This window comes from Trichoplusia ni, chromosome 9 (assembly GCF_003590095.1).
Source record: "Trichoplusia ni isolate ovarian cell line Hi5 chromosome 9, tn1, whole genome shotgun sequence".
In the NCBI taxonomy this organism is placed as follows: domain Eukaryota; kingdom Metazoa; phylum Arthropoda; class Insecta; order Lepidoptera; family Noctuidae; genus Trichoplusia; species Trichoplusia ni.
The window spans coordinates 10,080,395-10,102,284 of NC_039486.1; the positions used below are offsets into that span (position 1 = coordinate 10,080,395).

Consider the following 21,890-nt stretch of genomic DNA (forward strand, 5'->3'; position numbering starts at 1 on the left):
TGAAAAATAGCCAATTACAGAATTATGTGAAAGCTGAATTTGGGAAAGAATTGAGTTTACTACTGGATGTCAAAACAAGGTGGAATTCCATCATTGTGATGGCAGAACGGTTTCTGAAGCTCAAAAATTGCGTGAAGAAAGCTTTGATTGATTTAAACATGTTAGACAAGTGGAATGAAGACAATCTTCTTCTTTTGCAGTCGATTGTTGATTTGTTGCAGCCAGTCAAGATAGCTGTAGAAGCCTTAGGGAGACAAAACGCTACGTTACTAACAGCTGAAGCAATAATTGATGTATTACTGAAAAAAATTCAATCGACAACGACAAATGATGATTTATCGAGTCAGTTCTTAGAAACTTTAAAAGCTCGTCTAGAAGAGAGAAGACCACAACGAGTTATCTGTTTATTAAAATATTTACACACTGATCATCACACCTCACAGTCTCAAAACACGGACTTTTTTACTTCAAATTTAAGTAAAACTGCCCTAATTGGCTTTGCGGAAGAACTGTATTGCAGGCTTTTTGAAAATATACCTCACATCCCGACACCAGATATGGAAATAATAAGCGCTGAACCTAGTACTAGTAGCTCTCAAGTACACAACGAGCCGGATGAGTCGTTTGTAAATCAAATGGAACAAGCAATAAAAAAAATCAAAGAAAATGTACCCGAGGTTCAAAAAACAACAACAAGAGCAACATTGAAAAAGGAGTTTCAGTTGTTCGAAGCAACCGGAAAACGTACAGAAAATTTAGAACTACTTTATAAAGCCTTAAACTCAATTAAACCGACTTCTGTTGAAAATGAGAGAGTGTTTTCCTTGTCCGGTGGCGTTATTACAAAAATCAGAAGCAGATTGTCGGACAAAGCTGTTAATGCTCTGATTTTTTTAAAAGCCTATTTTATAAAATCAAAGTAATTTTATTTTTTTAACTGATTAATAATTTGAAAGACTGATTCAAAAGTCTGTTTTACAGATAAGGAAACAAATCTGTGATTATAAATATTACCAAATTATGATTAATATGATTATGACATGATATTAATTAAATAATTAAAGAAACTTAGTAACAATCATACTAACTTTTAGTATGATTGTTACTAAGTTTCTTTTATTATAATAATATTTAATAATTGTTTTAAATTAAAAGTTAATCTGTGATTATAGGAATAAACATACCAATTATTTGACATATTAAAGTTAAAACTATTGTGATTATATTTTATGTTTAATAAATGTTGATTTAACCGATAATTAATGTTGATTTAAAAAAAAATCCCTTTTTATTAATACGTTTCACCAGAAATCAAAGTTCAAATTTTATAATTAAAAAAAGTCTCGAAGTCCCGGGAAGTCCCGGGACACGAGACAGGCTACGATCAAAGTCCCGGGACTTCCCGGGACTTCGAGACGTTGAAATTGTCGAGAATTCCCAAACCCTAGTCTGTACCGATTTTGATAAAATTTGAATGGAATAAAATTTAAAACGTTGGTTTTTAGTTTCGATTTTTAAATCTATAATTTTTTAATGTCATTCTTATATCAATCTCGAAACGCCATTAAAATGACGTTCTGCGATGCAAAATTAATTGTCAATTAACACAGCTCATAAGCTAGAGATTGGTCAGTCAGGAAGGATAAATACAAGGTTGCTTGCCAAGGGTGCACCAGATGTAAGGGGGCTACTTGCACCCCAAATAACGGTCTCCCGCCGTCCACCATATGTTGAGCTGTGACCACGGACGCAATTAGGACGAGACATAAAGCTGAGGACGATGGAACCCAGACCTAAGTGTTTTATAAGGACGTGATTATGATTATAAAATAGAAAAAACAAATTTTGTTGTGGGATTACAGCCGGTGTTAATAATTCCGAAACGTTTATGCTACTTGGAATCTGTCAATGAGTAAATGGTAAAATTACTGATCAGGCTAAATGGCCCAATTATTTGAGTAATAATTGGAATCTTAAATCGAGATAAAACTATCGTATTTATTAATCCAAAACCAAATTACCGCTGTTTTTGCGTAAAGACAAACAGACTTCCATCCTTAAATACATACATATAAGGTTGAATATCAAAATAAATGATTCAGTACACTGCTAAAAACGTTAACAGCTATTATATGGTATGAAACCATAGTCACATCGTACAAGAAAATCCACGTCACACCAACTTATTACGCGAACATAGTTAATTCATAACCGCACGTGTTTTAATTACAACCCGTATTACAAAGTAAGGTCAAGGACAGGATACTAAATTAAACCTTTTTATTATATTTGGCTCGTTATTATATGTTTACAGTAAACATTTTTATTGCGTACTTTATTTGTACAGGTCCTGTATAGCAATTAGCGAAGAACAACAGTCCAGGAAAGGCTCCGAGACCTAATGACTAATAATAACAATATTGTAGACGATGTTTGTTTTAACAATGAGTTTTATTAAAGTATTTTATATGATAAGCCTTTTTTTAACATATAACTTGTTTAAATAGTAACGACACGAATAGCCGAATGGTGGGAGTCACCTTGCCAAGTCTACTGTACGCCACGTGTCGTCTGTTCGATCCCCGTGTAGGATATGTATCTGTGTGATCCACGAATGCTTATTCTAATTCTTGGTTTTTCTAGCATATTATTTGAATGTTTGTCAGATCGCCTCCGTCACAATTCGTCTTTTTATAATCGAGATTTGTATTTATCAAAATTATGACATAATTTGAGTATCACTTAATGGATGTAGTATTGTACAGAGTGATAACACATAGTTTTTTCAAAGAAACCAGGCATTTTTCAAACAAACTTTGTTTACGCTAGATAAAACTGGCGTTATAAGATCGAAATTTGGGAACACGGGATACGATTTATTTCCGAAAAAATTAGTCTTGGTAAAAGAAAAATCCCTTAGAATATGCGTAATACATATGTGAGTAGTATTGAAACACTTAATGTATACATTTTGATAAAACTACAAACATAAAATCTGACTCTAGCCTTTCCATTAACTTACAAAACGAAAACAGACGAACTACCCAAGCATAAAACCTAAAACTCTCCCAAAATAACGTTATCTAAGGTAAGTGAAACCAGTGGTAAGTGAAAATGTTCGCCGATCTAACTAGCGAGTAATCAGGCGTCGCTTTGATCCGCCATCAAAGGAATAGCTCCAATCAGGGCGAGCTGCGGCCTGATTAAAAATATCTTTGATTTTAGGGCCGCGTGGAGTGCGCTGCGGTATGCTGACAATGATGGGATGAATGAGCTGTACAGGTGGTATGTGGGGGGCAGGTGAAGCTGAATATACGAACAGGTTTCAATTAAGATAGGCCTTTAGATGGATTTGGATGTTTGCCACCTATGCTTACTTTTTTGCATTTCACAAGAAGTCTTAGATTTTAAAATTTAATTACCCTGTCGGGAACAACAAAGCAGAAGACAGGAGAGACAATATTTCAACTTTGAAATATAGTGACTTATCACATAAAAAATATTAACATAATTATGTAGCTTTTTTCCATTTGCTTAGGTACCTAAGAAAACTAAACAATATTGGTGTGTTTTTTTATACCAATATATATAGAACAACCCATTCAGCTCCAGCTATCGGAAAATCCAATCACTATACTTCATATTGTAATATGATACAGCTATTTAAATATTGATGTGGATCGACTATCAAAAACTTTTTAGACAGAAGCACGCGTGTTATTCATAAATACTGTGTGTCAAACTGACGCGACGCGCGACGTTAGTCGAGAGCCGGGCGGCGCGGCGCGGAGCGGGCGGGACGCGAGCGCTCAAATATTCATTGAATGTATGACGCGAGGCCACGAGACAGGCGGCTCTAATATCGTTAAATGTACTTATTATAATTATACGATTAAATAAATTCCTTACCTAAAAGATTGATTTCTAATTAGCAAGAAATAAATGGCTGCAATACAAACGCAACAAAACTAGTTTTTTTAAGACTTCTTTACACAAATAGAAACTGCTTATTAAATTGAACACCCGATGAAAGCATATAGGTCATATTTAGCTTATTGACATATTTCAATTTAACAAAATTTGAATTCTATTTACTAATCACTAAAATACCTAATTACCTTCTTGTTAGTATTATCGTTATTCTTGTTAAACAATGACGGAATAAAGTGGTATGTATGAGATAAGCTATGCTTGATGCATGGTATTTCCAGTGATTACAACTGTAGAATATTTATAATAAAATAAATATCAAGTTTTAAATACAACAAAGTTTAAAAGCAGATACATTACCCCGCTATTCTGATATAACGTACCGATTAGAACATTATAACATTCACAAAATCCTTTGAGGGTGGTCACAATATTTTGTTCGAATCGCTGTTTTCATGGCCTCACTGTCACACATTTTGCATCTCGAGGGAACGAAATAAAATATTGAGTTATATTTAATAATCTCTTTGTATCGGAAAGTGCTCCGCTTGTGTTTTCTACAAATGAGCTACTTAATAATATAAAAGAATTTGTTTTTCCATTCAAATGTATTTCTTTTCTTGAGGAAATAATTTTAAAGGGTACAGGAAGTACAGTCACTTATTTCAGTGAAACGACTTTAAGCCCGCTTTAGTTGGCTCGTTTGTAGATTTAAAATGAATACTTCTGTTAGGCAGCAGTCTGACAAAAGTATTCATTATTTGGTGTTTGTGTTCTTTACCTGAGATTCCTAAAGTGGAACTTAAAGTCAACAACATTAAACTTACTGTAGTGTTACTAATCGCATTTAAAACGACTCCTTTGTCTGTCCTTCTGTTCCTCCAAAAACAGGCTGTAACTCATGCACCGTTGTAGGTAATCTGCTGCGATCTTAAATATTATGGATGCTCACTTTTTTGCACATTTGTCTTTCTTCAGCCCATATGTATAAGACCCTCATAAACGCGTCCGTCTTACATCTGACTGTTTTTTTTTGTTCTTAAAATAAATACAAAAAATTAGGCTCTGTTATTTAATACGAGCAACAGTGAATAATAAGCGGCTTTCAAAACATCGCACAATAATGGCGGGTTTATAACGAGTGCCGCGATGCGTGTAATATCGGTTTTGACGTGATCCAGTTAAACATTACGTGTTGTTTCTCTACTGCAGTGCTGCAGGATATTTGTATACGTGTCATAGTGGAGCTAAACGACGGAAAGGTGTTTTAATAACAAATGTCAGATGTTATAAAATAAATGAATTTAATATTTGACACGTAATGCAGAATATACACAGGCTCAAAATTTTGCATTCACACTACGGGCAGTAGAATTTTGAATCATATCATATCATAAGTATGGAATTGTAATTTTATGCTTACTTAGGATTTTTCATATTAAATATTTTAATAGATATTATTACTACTTAATTAGCCACTGTAAGCAGAGATAGAGATCCCTCACAGTAAAGTCTTGCAAGGCAAAAGTAAAAAAAAAAGGTATTTTGACATATTCAATATTCAAATTACTGCAGCAGACAAGGGTAAACACAATATACCTATCATTATTTTCTTCGAACATTTTTCTACAGCACACTCCAACATCACATTATCGCACCGGCTCTTAAACACAAGTCAGCATGTTTCCTAAATCCTCAAACTATAGAACTGAGGAGACTTCATTGCATAGTGCATAGGTGCAAAGCCAGAGCGCACGCTTGTATTAGCGGAGTAGCGGCGCGCTCGTGTGTATTGCGATTGCCTGCAGTGACTTAGAGTCATAAAACTATTGTGCACACTACTAATGGTACATTATGGTATTTATGGTTAGTTGAAGGCATGATCCAGGAGTAGGTATAAGTTTTGTAGAAGAATGATGAACTCCTTTATATTTTTGACTGCACGCCTAGCAGTGGGTAATGATCACTACTGTGCTAAACCCGTTGTGCGCGATGAGTAAAGGGTTTGGTTCTCGCGTAGGAATAGCATTTGTGGTACCTATGAATGTTTGTTCTGAGTCTAAGTGTCTTGTAAATGTGACTTGATTGTTCGTGAACGTGAACGAGCATTCTAGTAAAAAATACTAATAGTAATAATTTTCCTAACTACATGCTTATCTTTATGTATCGTATATAAATAGTTTAAAGTAAAAACTGTCTTAATTCTATAAACAATTACCACGAAATCATCGTTTGGTTTTCATTCGTATCACATATTTCATTTGCTCCCAATATTCGTTGGTTCAGTTTATAGAGTGCAGATAGGAATATACCGCATCCAGTCGGCGGCCAATCACCAACAATGCAGTGGTTAGCTGTGACGTAGAGCGCGTCGCGGATGGTTCCGCACGTCCGGACGAACTTGTTCCCACTATCTAAATCTAGGTACCGGGTTCTGCAGATGCTCTTGTGTTTGTTAAGCCTAGCATTTTCGGTAGGCAAGCAATCATTTTTACTTGAAAAAAAGGTAAAGAGAGTTTTAAGAAGCAGAAGTAGAAACATATAATAGGCAAGTAAGGGAATGTGTACAGAAGCTCTACCATTACGTCTTAAGTTATATTCCGTTGATTGTGGAAGCGAGACAGAGCAATACACAGCGTAGAGCGGCATCTCTCTTTTCCACAGCAGCAATAATAATTACTTTAAGACGTCGTGGTCGCGGTTCGAGATTTTGATGGATTGTACCAATTGTTTTGCAACATTTATTATGACTGACTTCAGTCTAACTGTAGCCAATATGTGATTGAACCAATATATATTTTCTGTCTCGATATTGTATGTCTCAATGCTTTATACACATAAGACAAAAACAATATGACTTCGCCCTTCAATGTACTTTGATTGACTTTAAACCGATGTCTAAAGGAAAATAAGGTCTCTGCGTGTGCGTCGTATGGAACCCTGAATCACAACCTGACAACTGTCAGAACCGCACGACGTCACATGCATCAATTTGTGATGGATTGGAGCGATCCTCGGTTAACAGATATACAACCTTCCTCGATATATTTATTTACGACGATTTTACTTCCCTGTCACCAGCCAAGGAATCATTCGACTGATATGTTGGTGACTAAATGTTGACTTTGGTAAAGTTATCTATTAGTAGTTTTTTGACATGCATAATTAAAAAAAAATAAGTCTGTATTAAGATTTGAATGGTTTCTTGTGCACCCTCACCATCGATATTAAGTTAAAAAAAACGGTGGCTATTCAAAAAACCACTCGACAACACTTAAAAATCTCAAGAGTCAAAAATTAATATAAAATGCAGTATATAGGTCACGTGAACAACATTTCATTTGGTGGGTTAATAACCGAGAGATCACATTATAAAGGAGGTAGATTTAGCGGCGATTACGCGTAATAACACCGCAATAAATATCGTGAAGCCACTCCAGGTAACCCTCGAGCCAGCGCCCGGACTGCGCAAGGGACGCGAGGACCGAGGGCAACTAAATATCCGGAGAATCGTATTCTTAAGTTCAGCATTAAAATAAAGGAGTATTCCAGGATTATCAGTTTTTGGCGCATACTCAGGACGCATGTATTGACACATGAGGCACAGGTATATGAAATTATTTTATAGATGAAGCCGAAAGATGAAAACATATCCTGGCAACCATCGCTCATTTCTAGCAGAAACTAGCGTAAATAAAGTTTTACATCAACGAAGAAAATATTTTCCTAAGTCAATCTACAACGCCTGAAATCTTGTTACAAGTATTTCATTAGTTTTCTTCTCTAAGATCGAATTCTATACTTTTTTCCTCACCCGTTCTTCGCTTATAATTTCCGCCGCGGCGCGGGCGGTGGCTCCAGTACCTGCCGGCCGCTCAACGCGATAATTCACCCGGTAATTAGCACTCGTCGTATTCCAACAAAAATGTCCACCATATTCCAACTGTTTTGTGAAAATTATTTTTTATTTATGATCACCGCTCTTTAATCTTAACAAGGATCTTACCTGACCGTTACGATCCCTCCGACTGCTCTCCAAATAATTTAATTAGTTTTAAATGTTGTACATTTGTTATCAACTCTGTTATTTGCAGCTATCATATTTAGAAATTCAACATCATCTGCTTGGTGCATTAGTAGCAGTGCGTTAGTCTAAGTTAGAAAGACTTTATCTTGACCAAATTGGTGCCATTGCTTTGCAAAGCACTATTCTTAAGACGCATGCAAGAGTATAAAAGGTCTGGTTAAAACAAAAAAAAAAAACGTTATATTTTGAAATAGGTTTTGTTGTCTAATTTGCATTCAATGCACATTATGGCAAATCTAAATAAAATTTCATTAACTTGCCATAATCACAAAACACATTCATATATTACTTGTACATAAGTGCATCAAATATTATCAATTAAACCAAATTGTATGTCAGATTGAGCGATAAGGTTTGTAATTATAGATTGCTTGTCGATGGTATCGGGTAACGATTTCTTCGAATGTAATATAACGGGTGATCGCGCACGTCATTTGCGAACTTTATCTACCGTGTAGATCAGACATAAGATTTACGCAAGTCGTGATTGATTGATTCTATTAAAAGTTTGGATATTTTAAAATAATTTAAGTTATATAATTATCACTTATTGACAGTTTCAGAAACTTTTTTACTATTTTTTCTCCTCAATCCGACAGTCATACGTTTATTTTTAGTTTAAAAAGTGGAAGTTAGTGATCTATCTGGAATAAACGTATTTATTTATGATTTTTTGGCAATTTAGTAACTACTTTTGGATTCCCTTGGAATAATAATGGTAATTTATAATATACAACTATCTTTTATTCATAACAAACCTACTCGAACTACCTTATCGAATGAATTTTGAAGGACTTGAAAAGAAAACTTAAACTAAACTTTAAATAATTTTATACTTGCCTAATTTCATATTGTCAAGTACAAGTAGAGTTTTTAGAGATCTAGATTTTATTCATCTGACATAAGTTTTAAAAAAGATAGTCGGACTGATGCGCGAGTGAAGCGTGTGTAGGTATAGTGTATACCACTTTAGTTATTTCCTGTGATAGTTTTCTTTAGACCCATAAAAGAGCAAGCCAAGATCTTCGTGAAATGTCCAAACCGTATTTATCAAAGACTCTGGATCTGATGATGGTGAATAGTGAATAGATTAATCTAAATTACTTATGTAACATATACATATACTTATGTAACATATACATAAGTAATTTAGAACTTCCTTCCGTGTGCAAAATATTATTTTTACTGATGATGTAAATACACCATCTTATACAATACACACACATTTCATTGATAATTTAAGGGAAGAAAATGATACAAACAAATTAATATTGATAGTAATTTATTTTCTACTTACAATAAATACATAGATACTTAAACATTAATTAACTTATCAAAGAGGAAAACAGTCCAAATAAATACGCCGATATTATCTAAATTCAAAATTAAAAGCTAGTTTTGCCGAAGATAAAGTTTCCGGGGGCGTTGACATCCTCCGTCGTGAAGTATTCCTTCCAGAGCGCCTGGAACTCCGGCCAGGACACCTCGGCCTTGCCGGCGGCCATCTTGTTGAAGGCAGCGACGGCGTCGTCCTTGTTGAGCCCGAAGGACACGAACACGGAGGAAAACTCCTCGCTGTTGATGGAGCCGTCGTTGCTGGCGTCCTCCAGGTCGAAGGCGAACTTGCAGTACAGGTTCTGCCACTCAGCGGCGCTGGCGGGGTTCTTCGCGAAGTTGTCCCAAATGGCGACCCACTCGTCCTGCGAGATCTGGCCGTCGTTGTCGGCGTCGGCGCGGCTCTGAAGCCCTTCCCAGATCTTCAGGAGGGACTCCTGCGTCCACTTGAACTTGGCATCTCCGGCGGCCCAGCCTCGGGACTTGGTGATCCTCTCGATGGCGAGGTCGAAGTCGGCCTTCTCGATGGACCCGCTCTTGTCGGTGTCGAAGAACGCGTGGAACACGTGCAGGAACTTCTTCTTTCTGAAGTCGGAAACCATTTTGCTGACTGTTGTAGTACTAAGTACTGAGCAAGCCTTGTGCGGAGCTTATATAGCCGCGATAGCACTCTATACAATGTTTGCTATATCTTTGCGGTGTTTGTGTATGAATCATAAGATATGCAGTGATTAGTAGAAAGAAATGAAATAAATTTGTTGTAATATATAAAGCGAGAAGATTGTTCTTGTCTGTTTGTTCGTTAGTTTTAAAAAATTGTAAGAAAAAAAAACTGTGGTTGCCAATACCTACGAGAATTACCTACAGCACTCATCTGACAAATCAGCCACTTCAATAATTGCCTAATGATATCAAATACCGCACGAGCCACGACAGTAATAGGTACGCTAATTTATAACTATTAGTAACTCATACTCGGCATCAGGCGTTAATTGCACCACAATCCTAACAGCTCCTGATTCGATCGCCTCTCAGCTCACAAATGATGTTATCGCAATTACTCTAAGCCGCAGCACGCCGGTAGCCATATTTATATGAACGATAAACATTATTATTTGTTCATTAAGTTCGTTCAATATTCGTTCTATATTCAAGTGGGAATTATAAAACGGTTACTAATGATAATTGTCACAACCGCACGCTCACTGTTACAATATTTAAATTGAGAACAGTTATTGCAATGGCGTCCCCCGACGGACCAATCGTAACACGGTTTGGATCTATTAATGCCTCGTTCCACGTTTGAAATTTGTTTTGTGTTTCCCATAATCTAAAATATATTATTTGTAATGTGTTTTGTTTTTATTGAATATTATAATTTTCATCCAATATTATCCCATATATAGCTGACAAAGGAAACATACTAAGATCAAAACGCGATCTTAAAATATCAGAGAGAAAATTGAAACTACTCGTTTTAAGGCATATATAAAGAAGTTACCTACAGTTTTCAAGAAAAATGCATTTCAGCAACTAATTATAAACAATACAACAAAACACTAACAAATAGAAATAGCTGAGCCTATCAAAACGCACGCAGTACTAATCCTAGCCATTCGCTCAGGCTTAACTGATCCAGCCTACACTGAGATGCTAACTAACCCCACGATTATAAGACGGAGATAGATGGCACATTAATGGTGAAATATCTATGATACATTACCAGCGCAGACAGCCGCATGGATCACCATACGCGCCCTAATGGGGGACTGCCTGCAATATATTCGCCCATATCAAATTATAATGGGGCCTGGTCTACTGGTTGGTAAAAATGTTTGTGCACCTGTTAGGTACTGTTCGGGTATCTGTTTAGTTTCAGATAAAACAAATATATTATTACAACGTCATATACAGCGTCCAATATTACATGATTTTTTATATGACTTTGACTAGTTAGTTCTAAGCTTCATGGGTTTAATCAATAAACGTTGGAACGCGAAAAATACTAATTGTAAAAATTAACGTCAGGTAAACGTCACGTGCCTTATCAGCAAGAAATGTCATCTCCATACATTCAAGTGTTTTCTATTTAAGTTTAGGCTCCGGGAGTGAGAGGAAGCTAAGCGAAATATTTAACACTTTCTCTCTTTTACAATTGGAAGCATTATTGTATGTTATACAAACCTTATTAAATTATAATACCTCTTATAAAAAATTACAATATTTGTCGAGCGACACCAGTTCCTTCGCTAGTCTCTTGATAAGGTAATCGTTGTGATTCTTGTGAACACTTACGTCCATCACTATCTGTTATCGCGGCGACTGCAATGCAGGGAAACAGCAACAACGTATGAAATGATAACAACTTTATATAAACAATTAAATCTGGTAACATTCTAACATACATTGTGTTTTAATTATTCGGTTACGCTACTGTTAATACGTGTAATAACATATGTTCTGTAGTTGCGTCTAGTTCAATTGTCTTAGATGTATCTTATCTTTTGAGTTTTTTAGTATTTGCGTACCTATAGTTAGATGCTAGTCATTTGTTGTTGAATGAAGGTGGTTAAATATGCTTTTCCGGACGGTGAAAATATAGACGAGAACCCTTGTGCTTAGGATTCTGGATATAAAAAAATGAAACATACCTTTCATCACTTTTCATAATTAAACTACGCGCTTTCCACGCCGAAGCTTATTGTTGTTTTTTATTCATACGAAAATTAGCCACCACCTCTTTAGGACCGACTGTAGCAGCTGTGGAAATCTGTGGAATAAAAGTCCCCGTGCACCGTCTAGCTACCGAAAGTGCAACAGTAAGAGGCACACACCCCCTCACTGGTGCTATCCAATGTTCCCTTTAAACATGGAAAATATACACTGAAAACTAACATCTGAAAATTGTAAAATAACTAACGTGACCGGTTTTTCATTCAACGGTGCATAGTGGTTTCTTAGGATTACGCGAATGTTAGTCATTAAAATAAAACTTCTTTTACGTTTCGAAACTTTTGCAGGTATCATGGTCACGGGCAGACTGAGATGGCGTTCGTCTTGACAGTAGGTAGAACTAGCAACATCTTCTGTCAAGACGAACGCCATCTCAGTATACCCGTGACGTGACGTCGGGAACTAAAATCTAAAATGAAACCGCGGTAGATCCGTAAAAGTAGTTTTATTTCAACTGTGCATAACGTCTTATGAACAAGTGTTATTGTATAATATTTATCTTTCACATCTCTAAACTTGTAATAATTTATCAATAAGCATTATTAGTTTTCTGATAACCACTATCTATATATCTTCTGATTAATATTGGCGCACTCAACTCGATACCAATCTAAATTGCTCAAAAATTGCATCAAATGTGTCTAGAACAATTCAAACTGGGGAGCACGTAATTCAATAAAAAATAACATTAAATTAGAGATTGGATTACTATTGAACAGTATCGTCATCACCTCAATCGTAGTAGTCGTACTCTTACGATTTTTCACCATCTTTTTCCCTTGCAGACAAACAGAGTCATATTTAGATAGTAACTATCGTCAGAATGATTCATTATTCTATTATTGCTGCATCAGCTCATGATTAGGGACTCCAGTTAGTTCTGAAACTAGTCGGGCACTCTCGATACATATGCGTGAGTCAACCGTTGCATTATTTAATAAGCAGATTCATGAATAGTATTATACAAGCTAATCGTCTAATCAGTTCTGAATTAAATTTGACAATTATCTTGACATCTTTGTGTACAAAAATACGTAAAACTGGTCGGGGACTTTTGGTATAACTTTTTAGACATGTTTCGTAGCCCCACCTAAATAAAATAAAGAGATAAACATAAGTGTGATATCATTTAAAAAGGGATTTCTGAAACAATAAAGATCAAAACAAAAATCATTGATTATGTTAACACGCAAAATTAAAGAAATGTATCAAAACGTGTCAATCCACAAAGTAAACAACTGAATCTTGTTGACAGATATGTCTTCAATAGCATGCAATTTATTAATCAGTTAAATTACACGTTTTATGTTACCGCTATCTATCACATAAGCGCAACAATTTCAAGTACATTGTGCAATACGGCTAACACGCCGAGTTTCTAAGAAACCCGTCCGGCAAAAGCTACTTTCGTGGATGAGAATCATCAACTTTCTTCTAAAAAAAAAGTCGGTCTAGTATTCGTAAATTTCTTTTTTCAAAATCACCAATGGTTTTCTCGAAGAATCTCACTTTCCACACCAAGATTTGAAATATGTTATGTTATTTCCAAAACACGTTGTAGATACCTACCATAGATAATAGGCATAACCGGAGTCGCGGGCTGATGTCCCGTGTGACAGATAGATTGCATCACTCAACACACACCCCTGTGTCACTAGAGCACCGAGTCACGAAGCTAGGATGCGGCATTTTTTCGATGAGTGTACTGTTGAAGATCGACAGACGTTCATGTACAAAGATAACAAATGACACAAATTAAATAACGATAATAAACACCTTTTCTGGTAGATAAGTAAGTACTAAGTAATCCTACTTTGATGAATATTCTGGCTAAATGCTATTTTTTTCTCTTATTATCCACATCTATAGGGATCATTTGTCACTAAGCAAAGGAAAGAAAACATAAGAACTCTTTTCTAAAAAGTCTAAAACTGCATCACCACCAGAAAAAATATCTTGAAACTTATCCATATTGCATCCTTGATTGGCACATCGGGACCCTACTAATGCGATAAAAGAGAGTTGTAATGGCAGAGCGCGGCTGTGTGGGGCACGCCACTCATTTGCCAAATTGTCCAAACTCATAGAATTTTTTATAGCCACTTCTATCAACCACGCTAGAGTAATGACCAGCCATTACCGGGTATATCTAATAATTTTTTTATTGTGAAACATACCAGATGGTAATGTATCCTGCATTTACAATGTTTTGAGTGATGGTAGGCGCAGTGAAACTAAACTTGTTGAATATGTACGAGTACCTTACTCACACATGATTTTAAAATAAATTGTTTATCAGAAGTGACAGTGACAAATAAAATACAAGGTGATGAAATTAACTAATAATATAATTATTTTTCGACACTTTAAAGGTGACATAAAAGCAAGATTGTCGTGTTAAATGTTGAATAACTTGTCACCAGTCTGATTTCAATGATTTTTTTAGGGTCAATTCCTTATGAGCTAACTTAAAAAAATATACACATTTTCCAATCGCATTCACATACATGTAACTTACGACTTAAATATATGAATTCAATTGTCAGTTCCTGTTCAATGCGAGTGAGAATGAGAGTGTTTCGACAGACTGCAGATGTAGCATCCAAAGATGAAGTTACCGGGAGCATCCTGATCTTCGGAAACGAAGTATTCCTTCCATAGTTCCTGGAACTCTTCGAAGTTGACCTCCTTCTTACCCTTGGCCATCTTGTGGAAAGCCTCGATAGATTCTTGTTTGTCAAGTCCGAATGAAGAATATACAGAAGAGAACTCTTCTTCGTCGATGACTCCGTCGTTACTGGCGTCTTCGAGCTGGAAGATGAACTTGCAGTACAGGTTCTGCCAGTCAGCAGCGTTCGCGGGGTTCTTCGCGTACTGGTCCCACATCTCAATCCATTCTTCCTTGGAAACTTCGCCGTCGTTGTTAGCATCCGCCTTGCTCTGCAGACCCTCCCAAATCTTCATGACGATATCCTCAACCTCCTTGTACTTCGCGTCACCAGGTTTGTATCCCCGGAGCTTTGTTAAATTCTGAACTGTTTCCTCGAAGTCCTTTTTATTAACGGTTCCACTTTTGTCGCTGTCAAAGAATGCGTTGAAGACGTGAAGCAGTTTCTTTTTCCTAAAATCGGACAACATTTTGAGATTTTCTAATCAGACTAGACTAGTTATTAAGAAATGAGGCTTTATATAATATTTTTCAAGGCTTTTGAGGATTATTGTGACCGATATGCAAAAAATAATCAATACTTAAATCAGTATATAACGTATAATAAAAGTTATCGAGTCTATTTATCTGTATAACGTTAGAAACGGCGGAAAAATTATCGAATTAATCTTGCGAAATTCGTTATTCTGATAATTTCGTTAAGTTCCGTTATTTCGTTAATCTGTTTCATATCTTATCGGTTTATAAACTGCTCACAAACTGATAAACCATTACACAGAATATTTGTTGCTATCCCGACACACTTGATAAATATAGTCCCATATTAAAAAAAAACCTAAAGACCTAAAACAAAAACTTTATATTGATCAACACTTGTTTTTTTTAACTCAACTAATATTAAACAAATAAATAACATCTTATTTCAACTCTCTAATATTTCTTGTATACCGTAACATCGCAAAAAAGCTTATGATTTCCCATTCTGTCTACGAATAAATCTGCCACAAATCCGCGGCTCTCATACAAACAAATATCTGAGATACACCTTCTGTCTGTTCTATGATCTTGTTTGTGACAAAGCCACAAACGTCGGCGATCCACCGCCAGCAATACATCACCTCAGTCCAACATAAAAACAAAGAAAAACATAGCTTTTGTTTGTTCAGCCCTTAGGGCGAGCAAGAAATTGTTTTCCCTGGTAAGTATATGTGTGGATCATGCGTTCTGTTTTACTTTTCTACGGACGAGTTGCGAAATATGTTTGCTATGATTGTTTAGCTAGTGTTGAACGGAGTTATAAAATTTTGTTTCTCTACCCACTGCCTGCCTCTAAATAGAGGTATAGAAATATATACATCTATTTTTAAAATTTGAACGCTTTTTGCATACCTGAAATAATTTTAAACGTGTTTACTTTATTTTTCTTTTATTGTGTACTAATATGTTGAGGCCGGCTGGATAGCTGGATTTGGATAATTTCTAGAGAATAAACTTGCTTGCTACAACACACCCTTAACACAAAATCGAGCAGGAGGATGTTAAAATCCCACCAAATTCTCTTCAAAAACAACTGCAAACAAAAGCAAATTTGCGTGTTACAATAAATATTAGATGCGCTAATGGTTTCTGCCAGTACCGCACAGATACCGGCGTGATTTACGAGCCTATTCAACATGTTTGTAATCATGCTATCGAGATCTGTGAGGCGCGCGCACAAAAATATTACATCTAATAGTGTAACGTGGACGTCGCAGTGTACCTACTAACAAAACTACGTACAGGAATACATTACAAGCCAAATGACCATTTGTGACTTAAGTGGATCCGAAATAAGTTCAAAAAGCTATCAAAGTAAAATGATATGAAGGAAATACTTATAAAACTAACACCAAAATGAAAAAGCCACACAATGTATACGTGTACTAAGGCTAGTAATATTTTTTGTTTTACGAAAATCAGCATCTAAAATCCCATTTTTGCGTCAAATGGAGTAAATACAAACCCTCGTTGGCAGAACATCGCCTAAAACCTAATATATTTCATAATTATTTCAAGTACATTTGAATCGTGTTCCCGAGTTAAATGTTAACGCGTATTATCGTAACGCGGTAAGTCGCTAACTGTCGGCTTAATGACGCTCGAAGCGTTTACGAATTCAGCTTTGTTGCAATTATTACTCAGAGTATACACTTCTGTGGAAAATGAAAATGACTATGAACACATGAGTGTGTAATATCAGAGTATTCGAATTTAAAAGCTGAATGCAAGAACGATATTTAGGTAAGTGACGTCGTAAAATGACCTGCCTAGAAGAGGATACTTTACTATCACAGTTCATCTGATACAGCTTTTAGACGGATGGACAGTAGTAGTTCGATTCAGTTGTTTCCATAGGGATCTTAAAAAAACATAACAGATACAGTTTACTGCACGACAACCGTCTACAAAGAGTGTTATGTTTTGATGGTTCTTGTAAGTCCCATGCTATGTTAAATGTTGTTGCATTGCTCGTACTATCATAAACCTTATTGACAGAGTATAAACAAGCTGCATAATACTTACTATTATCAGATTGTTACATACTAATGTTTGTGGCCTTGACATGTTTAGTATCGGTCGCAGATAGATTATTTAATACGTCGTAAGGGCTTTTTACTCTAAAGAGTTTTGTTGTGTAAATGCTAAAGGACCATTCACATTGAAATGTTCAATTTACCTTCATGCTAGATTATAACTTAGGTAAGAGTCCAAGCATTTATCGGGATAGCCCGACTAATTTTGAAATCAGCTGGAGTCCTACGCCTTGGTCTTGACACAAACTCAACATTAAAAACTGATAGTCAAGCATCGAATCACTGCAACTTTTTCTTTACAAGTTAATTTAATCACTTAATAAGGCCTTATAACAATGTTCATTATTGGTGTCACTGTATAAGTACTATGTGTATAGCGACCTCCTTGTTTGTGTGCTGCATGGAGCTGAAAACTGCGGCATGCGGGCAGTATCGGCTCATTGACGTCACCCCCGGGACAGCCACACGGTAAACACGGACGGCACACGGAATCAATAATTACAGAGATTTTGGAGTTTTAGCAGCTATTGCAGTGGGCAATTATCACTGGCACACTGTTAAGTAAGAAAATATTGTAAACGCACGTCGTTGTTAAGAGGGTAGTTTTATAGAGACTGCAGACAACGCTTCTCAAATCTCAGCAGTATCATATTTTTACTTGAAACTAGAATATTCACAAAGTGAAGGGTTATACTAAGACTTTCACACAAAGCTCTGCATACAACTCCACGAAACATTAATATTCAGTCATCCGCATTGCACTATTGAGCCCCGCACTAACTAAACGTCCATTTTTCATCGGGATCGCGGCTCCACAACAAATAAGCTAAAACTTTAGAACGAAGGGTAGTTGCACTACAATGCCGCGCGGCCGCGCTCGCGATAAACTCAACAAAAGGCCTTCTGCATGCACGCCGTCTTTCATTTGATATTTGCATTTGAGATGTGCTTTACATTTTATGCTGGATGTGGCTCAAAATATGATGGACCCTAAATAAAGTAGTTAATTTAGAGCATGTAGATATCAAGGAAATGTGTGCTTTATGAAACGAAACAAAATTATGTGTATAATATACATTGATCAATATAATTTTGTTTTAGTTAAATTTTAATCAAGAACCACGGATCTTACTGCGCTATTACAGTGTACCTAAGTATAAAATTATTATGTGGTAAATAAAACTGAGGCTCATTTAGTCTATCTGTACTCTATCTGAAACACATCGCTTCACACGTTCAGAGTTTATCACGGTAACATCTAAAGTACCTACCTTATCAAACCAACTATTTTTAGAAATAATTAACTAAAGAAAGAATCATTGTTATCGTAATTGTTAATCGTTCGTCTTGCATTTTGAAAACAAGTCAATTCGCTCTGAAAAAATTACAAATTGATATAGGTCCCAAGATTAACTATTTTTCCTTTATTGTATTGGCAAAATGCTCAAGAGAATAGGAATAATTTCAAATTTAATTCAATTACCATTCATTCATGCGCCATTGTAAAATAGTAGAATCGGGGCCCTGAATGATGTGTACACCATAGGTAGGAAACCACTACGAAACGCTTAAAAACGATAGTTTCCTAGACTAGCCGCATCCACGGCGCTATCTCCGCGTTATGTATTATTTTTAATCCGGCACACAATACAGCGATGCGACCTCACCGCACACGGCTAATCCGAGCCGGAGAGATGCCGTGCCCATTGTTCTAAGAGATATTAAGATAGCAAATGTTACCGCATAAATATACACCCATACAGGTTTAAAATAAACTTTTGAGATTGTTAACTACCCACATGCAGGCTATGGGGAGAATGCAGTGATGCCAGTACGCTTATTTAGATTGTAAGTATTTTAATATTTGCAAGTGGTATGTCCCACTTTAGCTCTTGGGTGGTTTCATGAAACACAGATATATTAATGCGTGTGACACGGCCCCTCGCTTGACCGCTGTCAACGTAATGTCGTAAGAGCACATATTTACTAAATGATTTTACAGTACATAACACCAAATAATAACAATTTAATTAAATTTTCAACTATTGTATTGGCGAAATGCTTAGGAGACGAATAGTGTCAAATTTAATCAAATTTCCATTAATTCATCGGCAATTAGAAATAGAGGAATTAGGGTTCTAGACATTATTCTAAATATAATAATAGGAAGTCTTAGGAGAAGGAGAAGTCTCAAATAGGGATGACCCTGTAAACGAAACTTCCACTGTCGGTGTTGTTCAGACGGGGAAAGACAGTTTTTGGAGCCAAAACACAGCTAACTGGGTCATTTGCCGTGAATACAACGGAGCCGCACCTCCCATCAGCTCGGCTCAGCACACGATGGCCCAGGTAACAATGTTCCGTCTTATTCTAAGTTATCGCTGTATCTGCTCATTGTACGAGGCTTGCCGGCGCTGCACACTGCGAAGCGCCCTTTCGCTGGCAATATGAATGCAGTATCGCGATGTGACGTGCTCTTAAAATCTCCGTCTCATTTATGTTGAACTAGTTTCATGAATCGTGCCTCAGCTCATACCAAGCCTTACATATGTATACTGAAAGCAAGGAGAGTTTAACTCTTCTAGTGCAGGGTAACGGTGTTTAGTTTCTTTCCGACGACGTAGGTGGCCTATGCAAACAGAACTGTTGAGGAGTACCTAACATATATACCTACTTGCTTTGTGGATGGTTGAGATTGGTTAACATTATGTTCCCGAATCATACCGTATTATTTTGACTGTAGTAAATAAAAATTATGTAGTATTAAAACTTTTGTAAGCAAGTCTCGTTATCCTTATACGCCTTATCAAGTTCTATATTAAGACACAATTGATATCATAATCTCTATGTCTAAGTACCTACTTAAGTATGATTGTTTTAATCCACATCCTTATATAACCTAATCCTTGAGAATGCGTTTATTACGTATCACAAATGTATAATTTTTCACCTAAAAGAGTGTCATCCCCTATGCGTTATCCCTCGCAGTCATTAAAATGATTACCATGACGAATAAAAAGACAAATGTGCCATAAACATCGCGCAATATTGTATCTTTCGAATCAATCGTATGGAAGGAATTGTAATGTGATTTGGGGACAGAATGACGGGCACCAAAAACATTCTACCAACCTCTATTAAGCGAGCTTTAATGGCGTATTATTGAGCAACGGTAAGTTATTTGGAAATCATAGCACCTTTTTGAAACAAACCAGCTTATATTGAAATATTTTACCACCCGGATTTTAGGATTCCTCTCCTAAAGCTATCTGTCCATCTAACACCTGTGCAGTGCTAGATAGGTGCAGCTTAAACAGAGACTGGCATGATCAAAAATTTGATCAGTAATCAATTTTGTTTGTACGGAACCCTCAGTGTCGCCAATCCGCACTTAACCGCCTGCGATTTATAGCAGGTCTATCAACTGACGGTGGTCATGTATAACTTATAATGAGTATTTCTATTCGTTGATAGTTATGAATGATACCGGAATTTTAATTTTAAATTAATCAAATATAAAGATAATTTATTTATACACATTTGCCATAGAAACAAGACATTAAAGTTATCTATAAAGATTGTATACCCAAATAAGCCTACCGTATTTGTACACTCGTGAAGATGTTAAATTTGTTTCTTACACGTTTGATGCAGATTATTTTTAACCGGCGGTGTGACGGTGTCTACAGTCAGTGCAAACATTTGTTTTACATTATCTTCTAAGTATAATAAAAATAACGCAATACAGTCAAAGTTTATATCAGCGTGCAATGATCGACTTAAATAAATAAATAAAACACTGGAACATACTGTATCTAAGTTGTTTTTTTTTAACTCTCCACACTGACGGTTCCGTACAAACAGACTGAAAATCAAATATACGTTTATTCTATTTGTAATTCAGTCAAAAGCAATCTTTCAATGACTACTGAAACTTTTCAATGACAATATGACAAACAATTATAAAGCTCAAATTTGCGCAAACAGGGTTACAAATAAATCTACTATTTTTTGATTATTGAAGCTATGAATGTAAGAAAATTAATAAAACGAAAATCGGAACTTTGTCCCTCAAAAACACAACAAACTAAAAGACAACCCAAATGAAATATTATTCATGGCCTCACAACCCAAACCGTACCATCGCTAAGGACTAGGGGTAAAATCCTGCCTCCTGACGTCTCTTCATTTCACATTTTAAACGCAGCAATAGTAATTATCGAAATAGGCCCGAGATTGCGCTTAATGCCCGCGAGTGCACTCAAAACGCCCGGATACGTCTATACGACGCTCGCTGTTTTAAGTTTTTAAAAGCATAAATAATCGTCCTTAAATTGTGTACGTTAAAGAGTTTTTTGGTGCGTTGTATTTAGTTTTTTGTTTTTATTATTTTAAAGAGAAGGATTAATAAAAAAAAACAGACATTTTGTGTTTTAGTTAACTGTTTAAGTTAAATGTTTGAGTTTTGGAAATCTTTATCATTATCATTATCACCGGTATAGTCATAGAAATCTAAATTTACCTTGTTATTTAGATTTCTATGGGTATAGTACTATTAGTCATA

At 36.0% G+C, this 21,890-nt stretch overlaps 2 protein-coding genes across 3 annotated transcripts; both read right to left on the reverse strand.

The window, feature by feature from the left end:
- Positions 1 to 9,286: 9,286 nt before the first annotated feature.
- LOC113497799 (calexcitin-2-like) lies at positions 9,287 to 9,991 on the reverse strand. The gene has a single exon (XM_026877539.1). It carries the CDS (start codon positions 9,952 to 9,954, stop codon positions 9,403 to 9,405), a length of 552 nt encoding a protein of 183 aa, XP_026733340.1. The 5' UTR covers positions 9,955 to 9,991; the 3' UTR covers positions 9,287 to 9,402.
- Positions 9,992 to 14,415: 4,424 nt separating this feature from the next.
- On the reverse strand, positions 14,416 to 17,851 carry LOC113497801 (calexcitin-2-like). 2 transcript variants are annotated; one of them, XM_026877540.1, is made up of 2 exons: positions 17,708 to 17,851; positions 14,416 to 15,206 (listed from the first exon to the last, which is right to left on the reverse strand). In XM_026877540.1, the coding sequence occupies exons 1-2, from the start codon at positions 17,746 to 17,748 to the stop codon at positions 14,639 to 14,641; spliced, it is 609 nt and encodes a 202-aa protein (XP_026733341.1). In that variant the 5' UTR covers positions 17,749 to 17,851; the 3' UTR covers positions 14,416 to 14,638. The 2 variants fall into 2 exon arrangements, 1 of the variants encoding a protein (XP_026733341.1); XR_003400926.1 differs by lacking the exon at positions 17,708 to 17,851 and adding an exon at positions 16,143 to 17,122 and having other exon boundaries at positions 15,148 to 15,206.
- Positions 17,852 to 21,890: the final 4,039 nt, after the last annotated feature.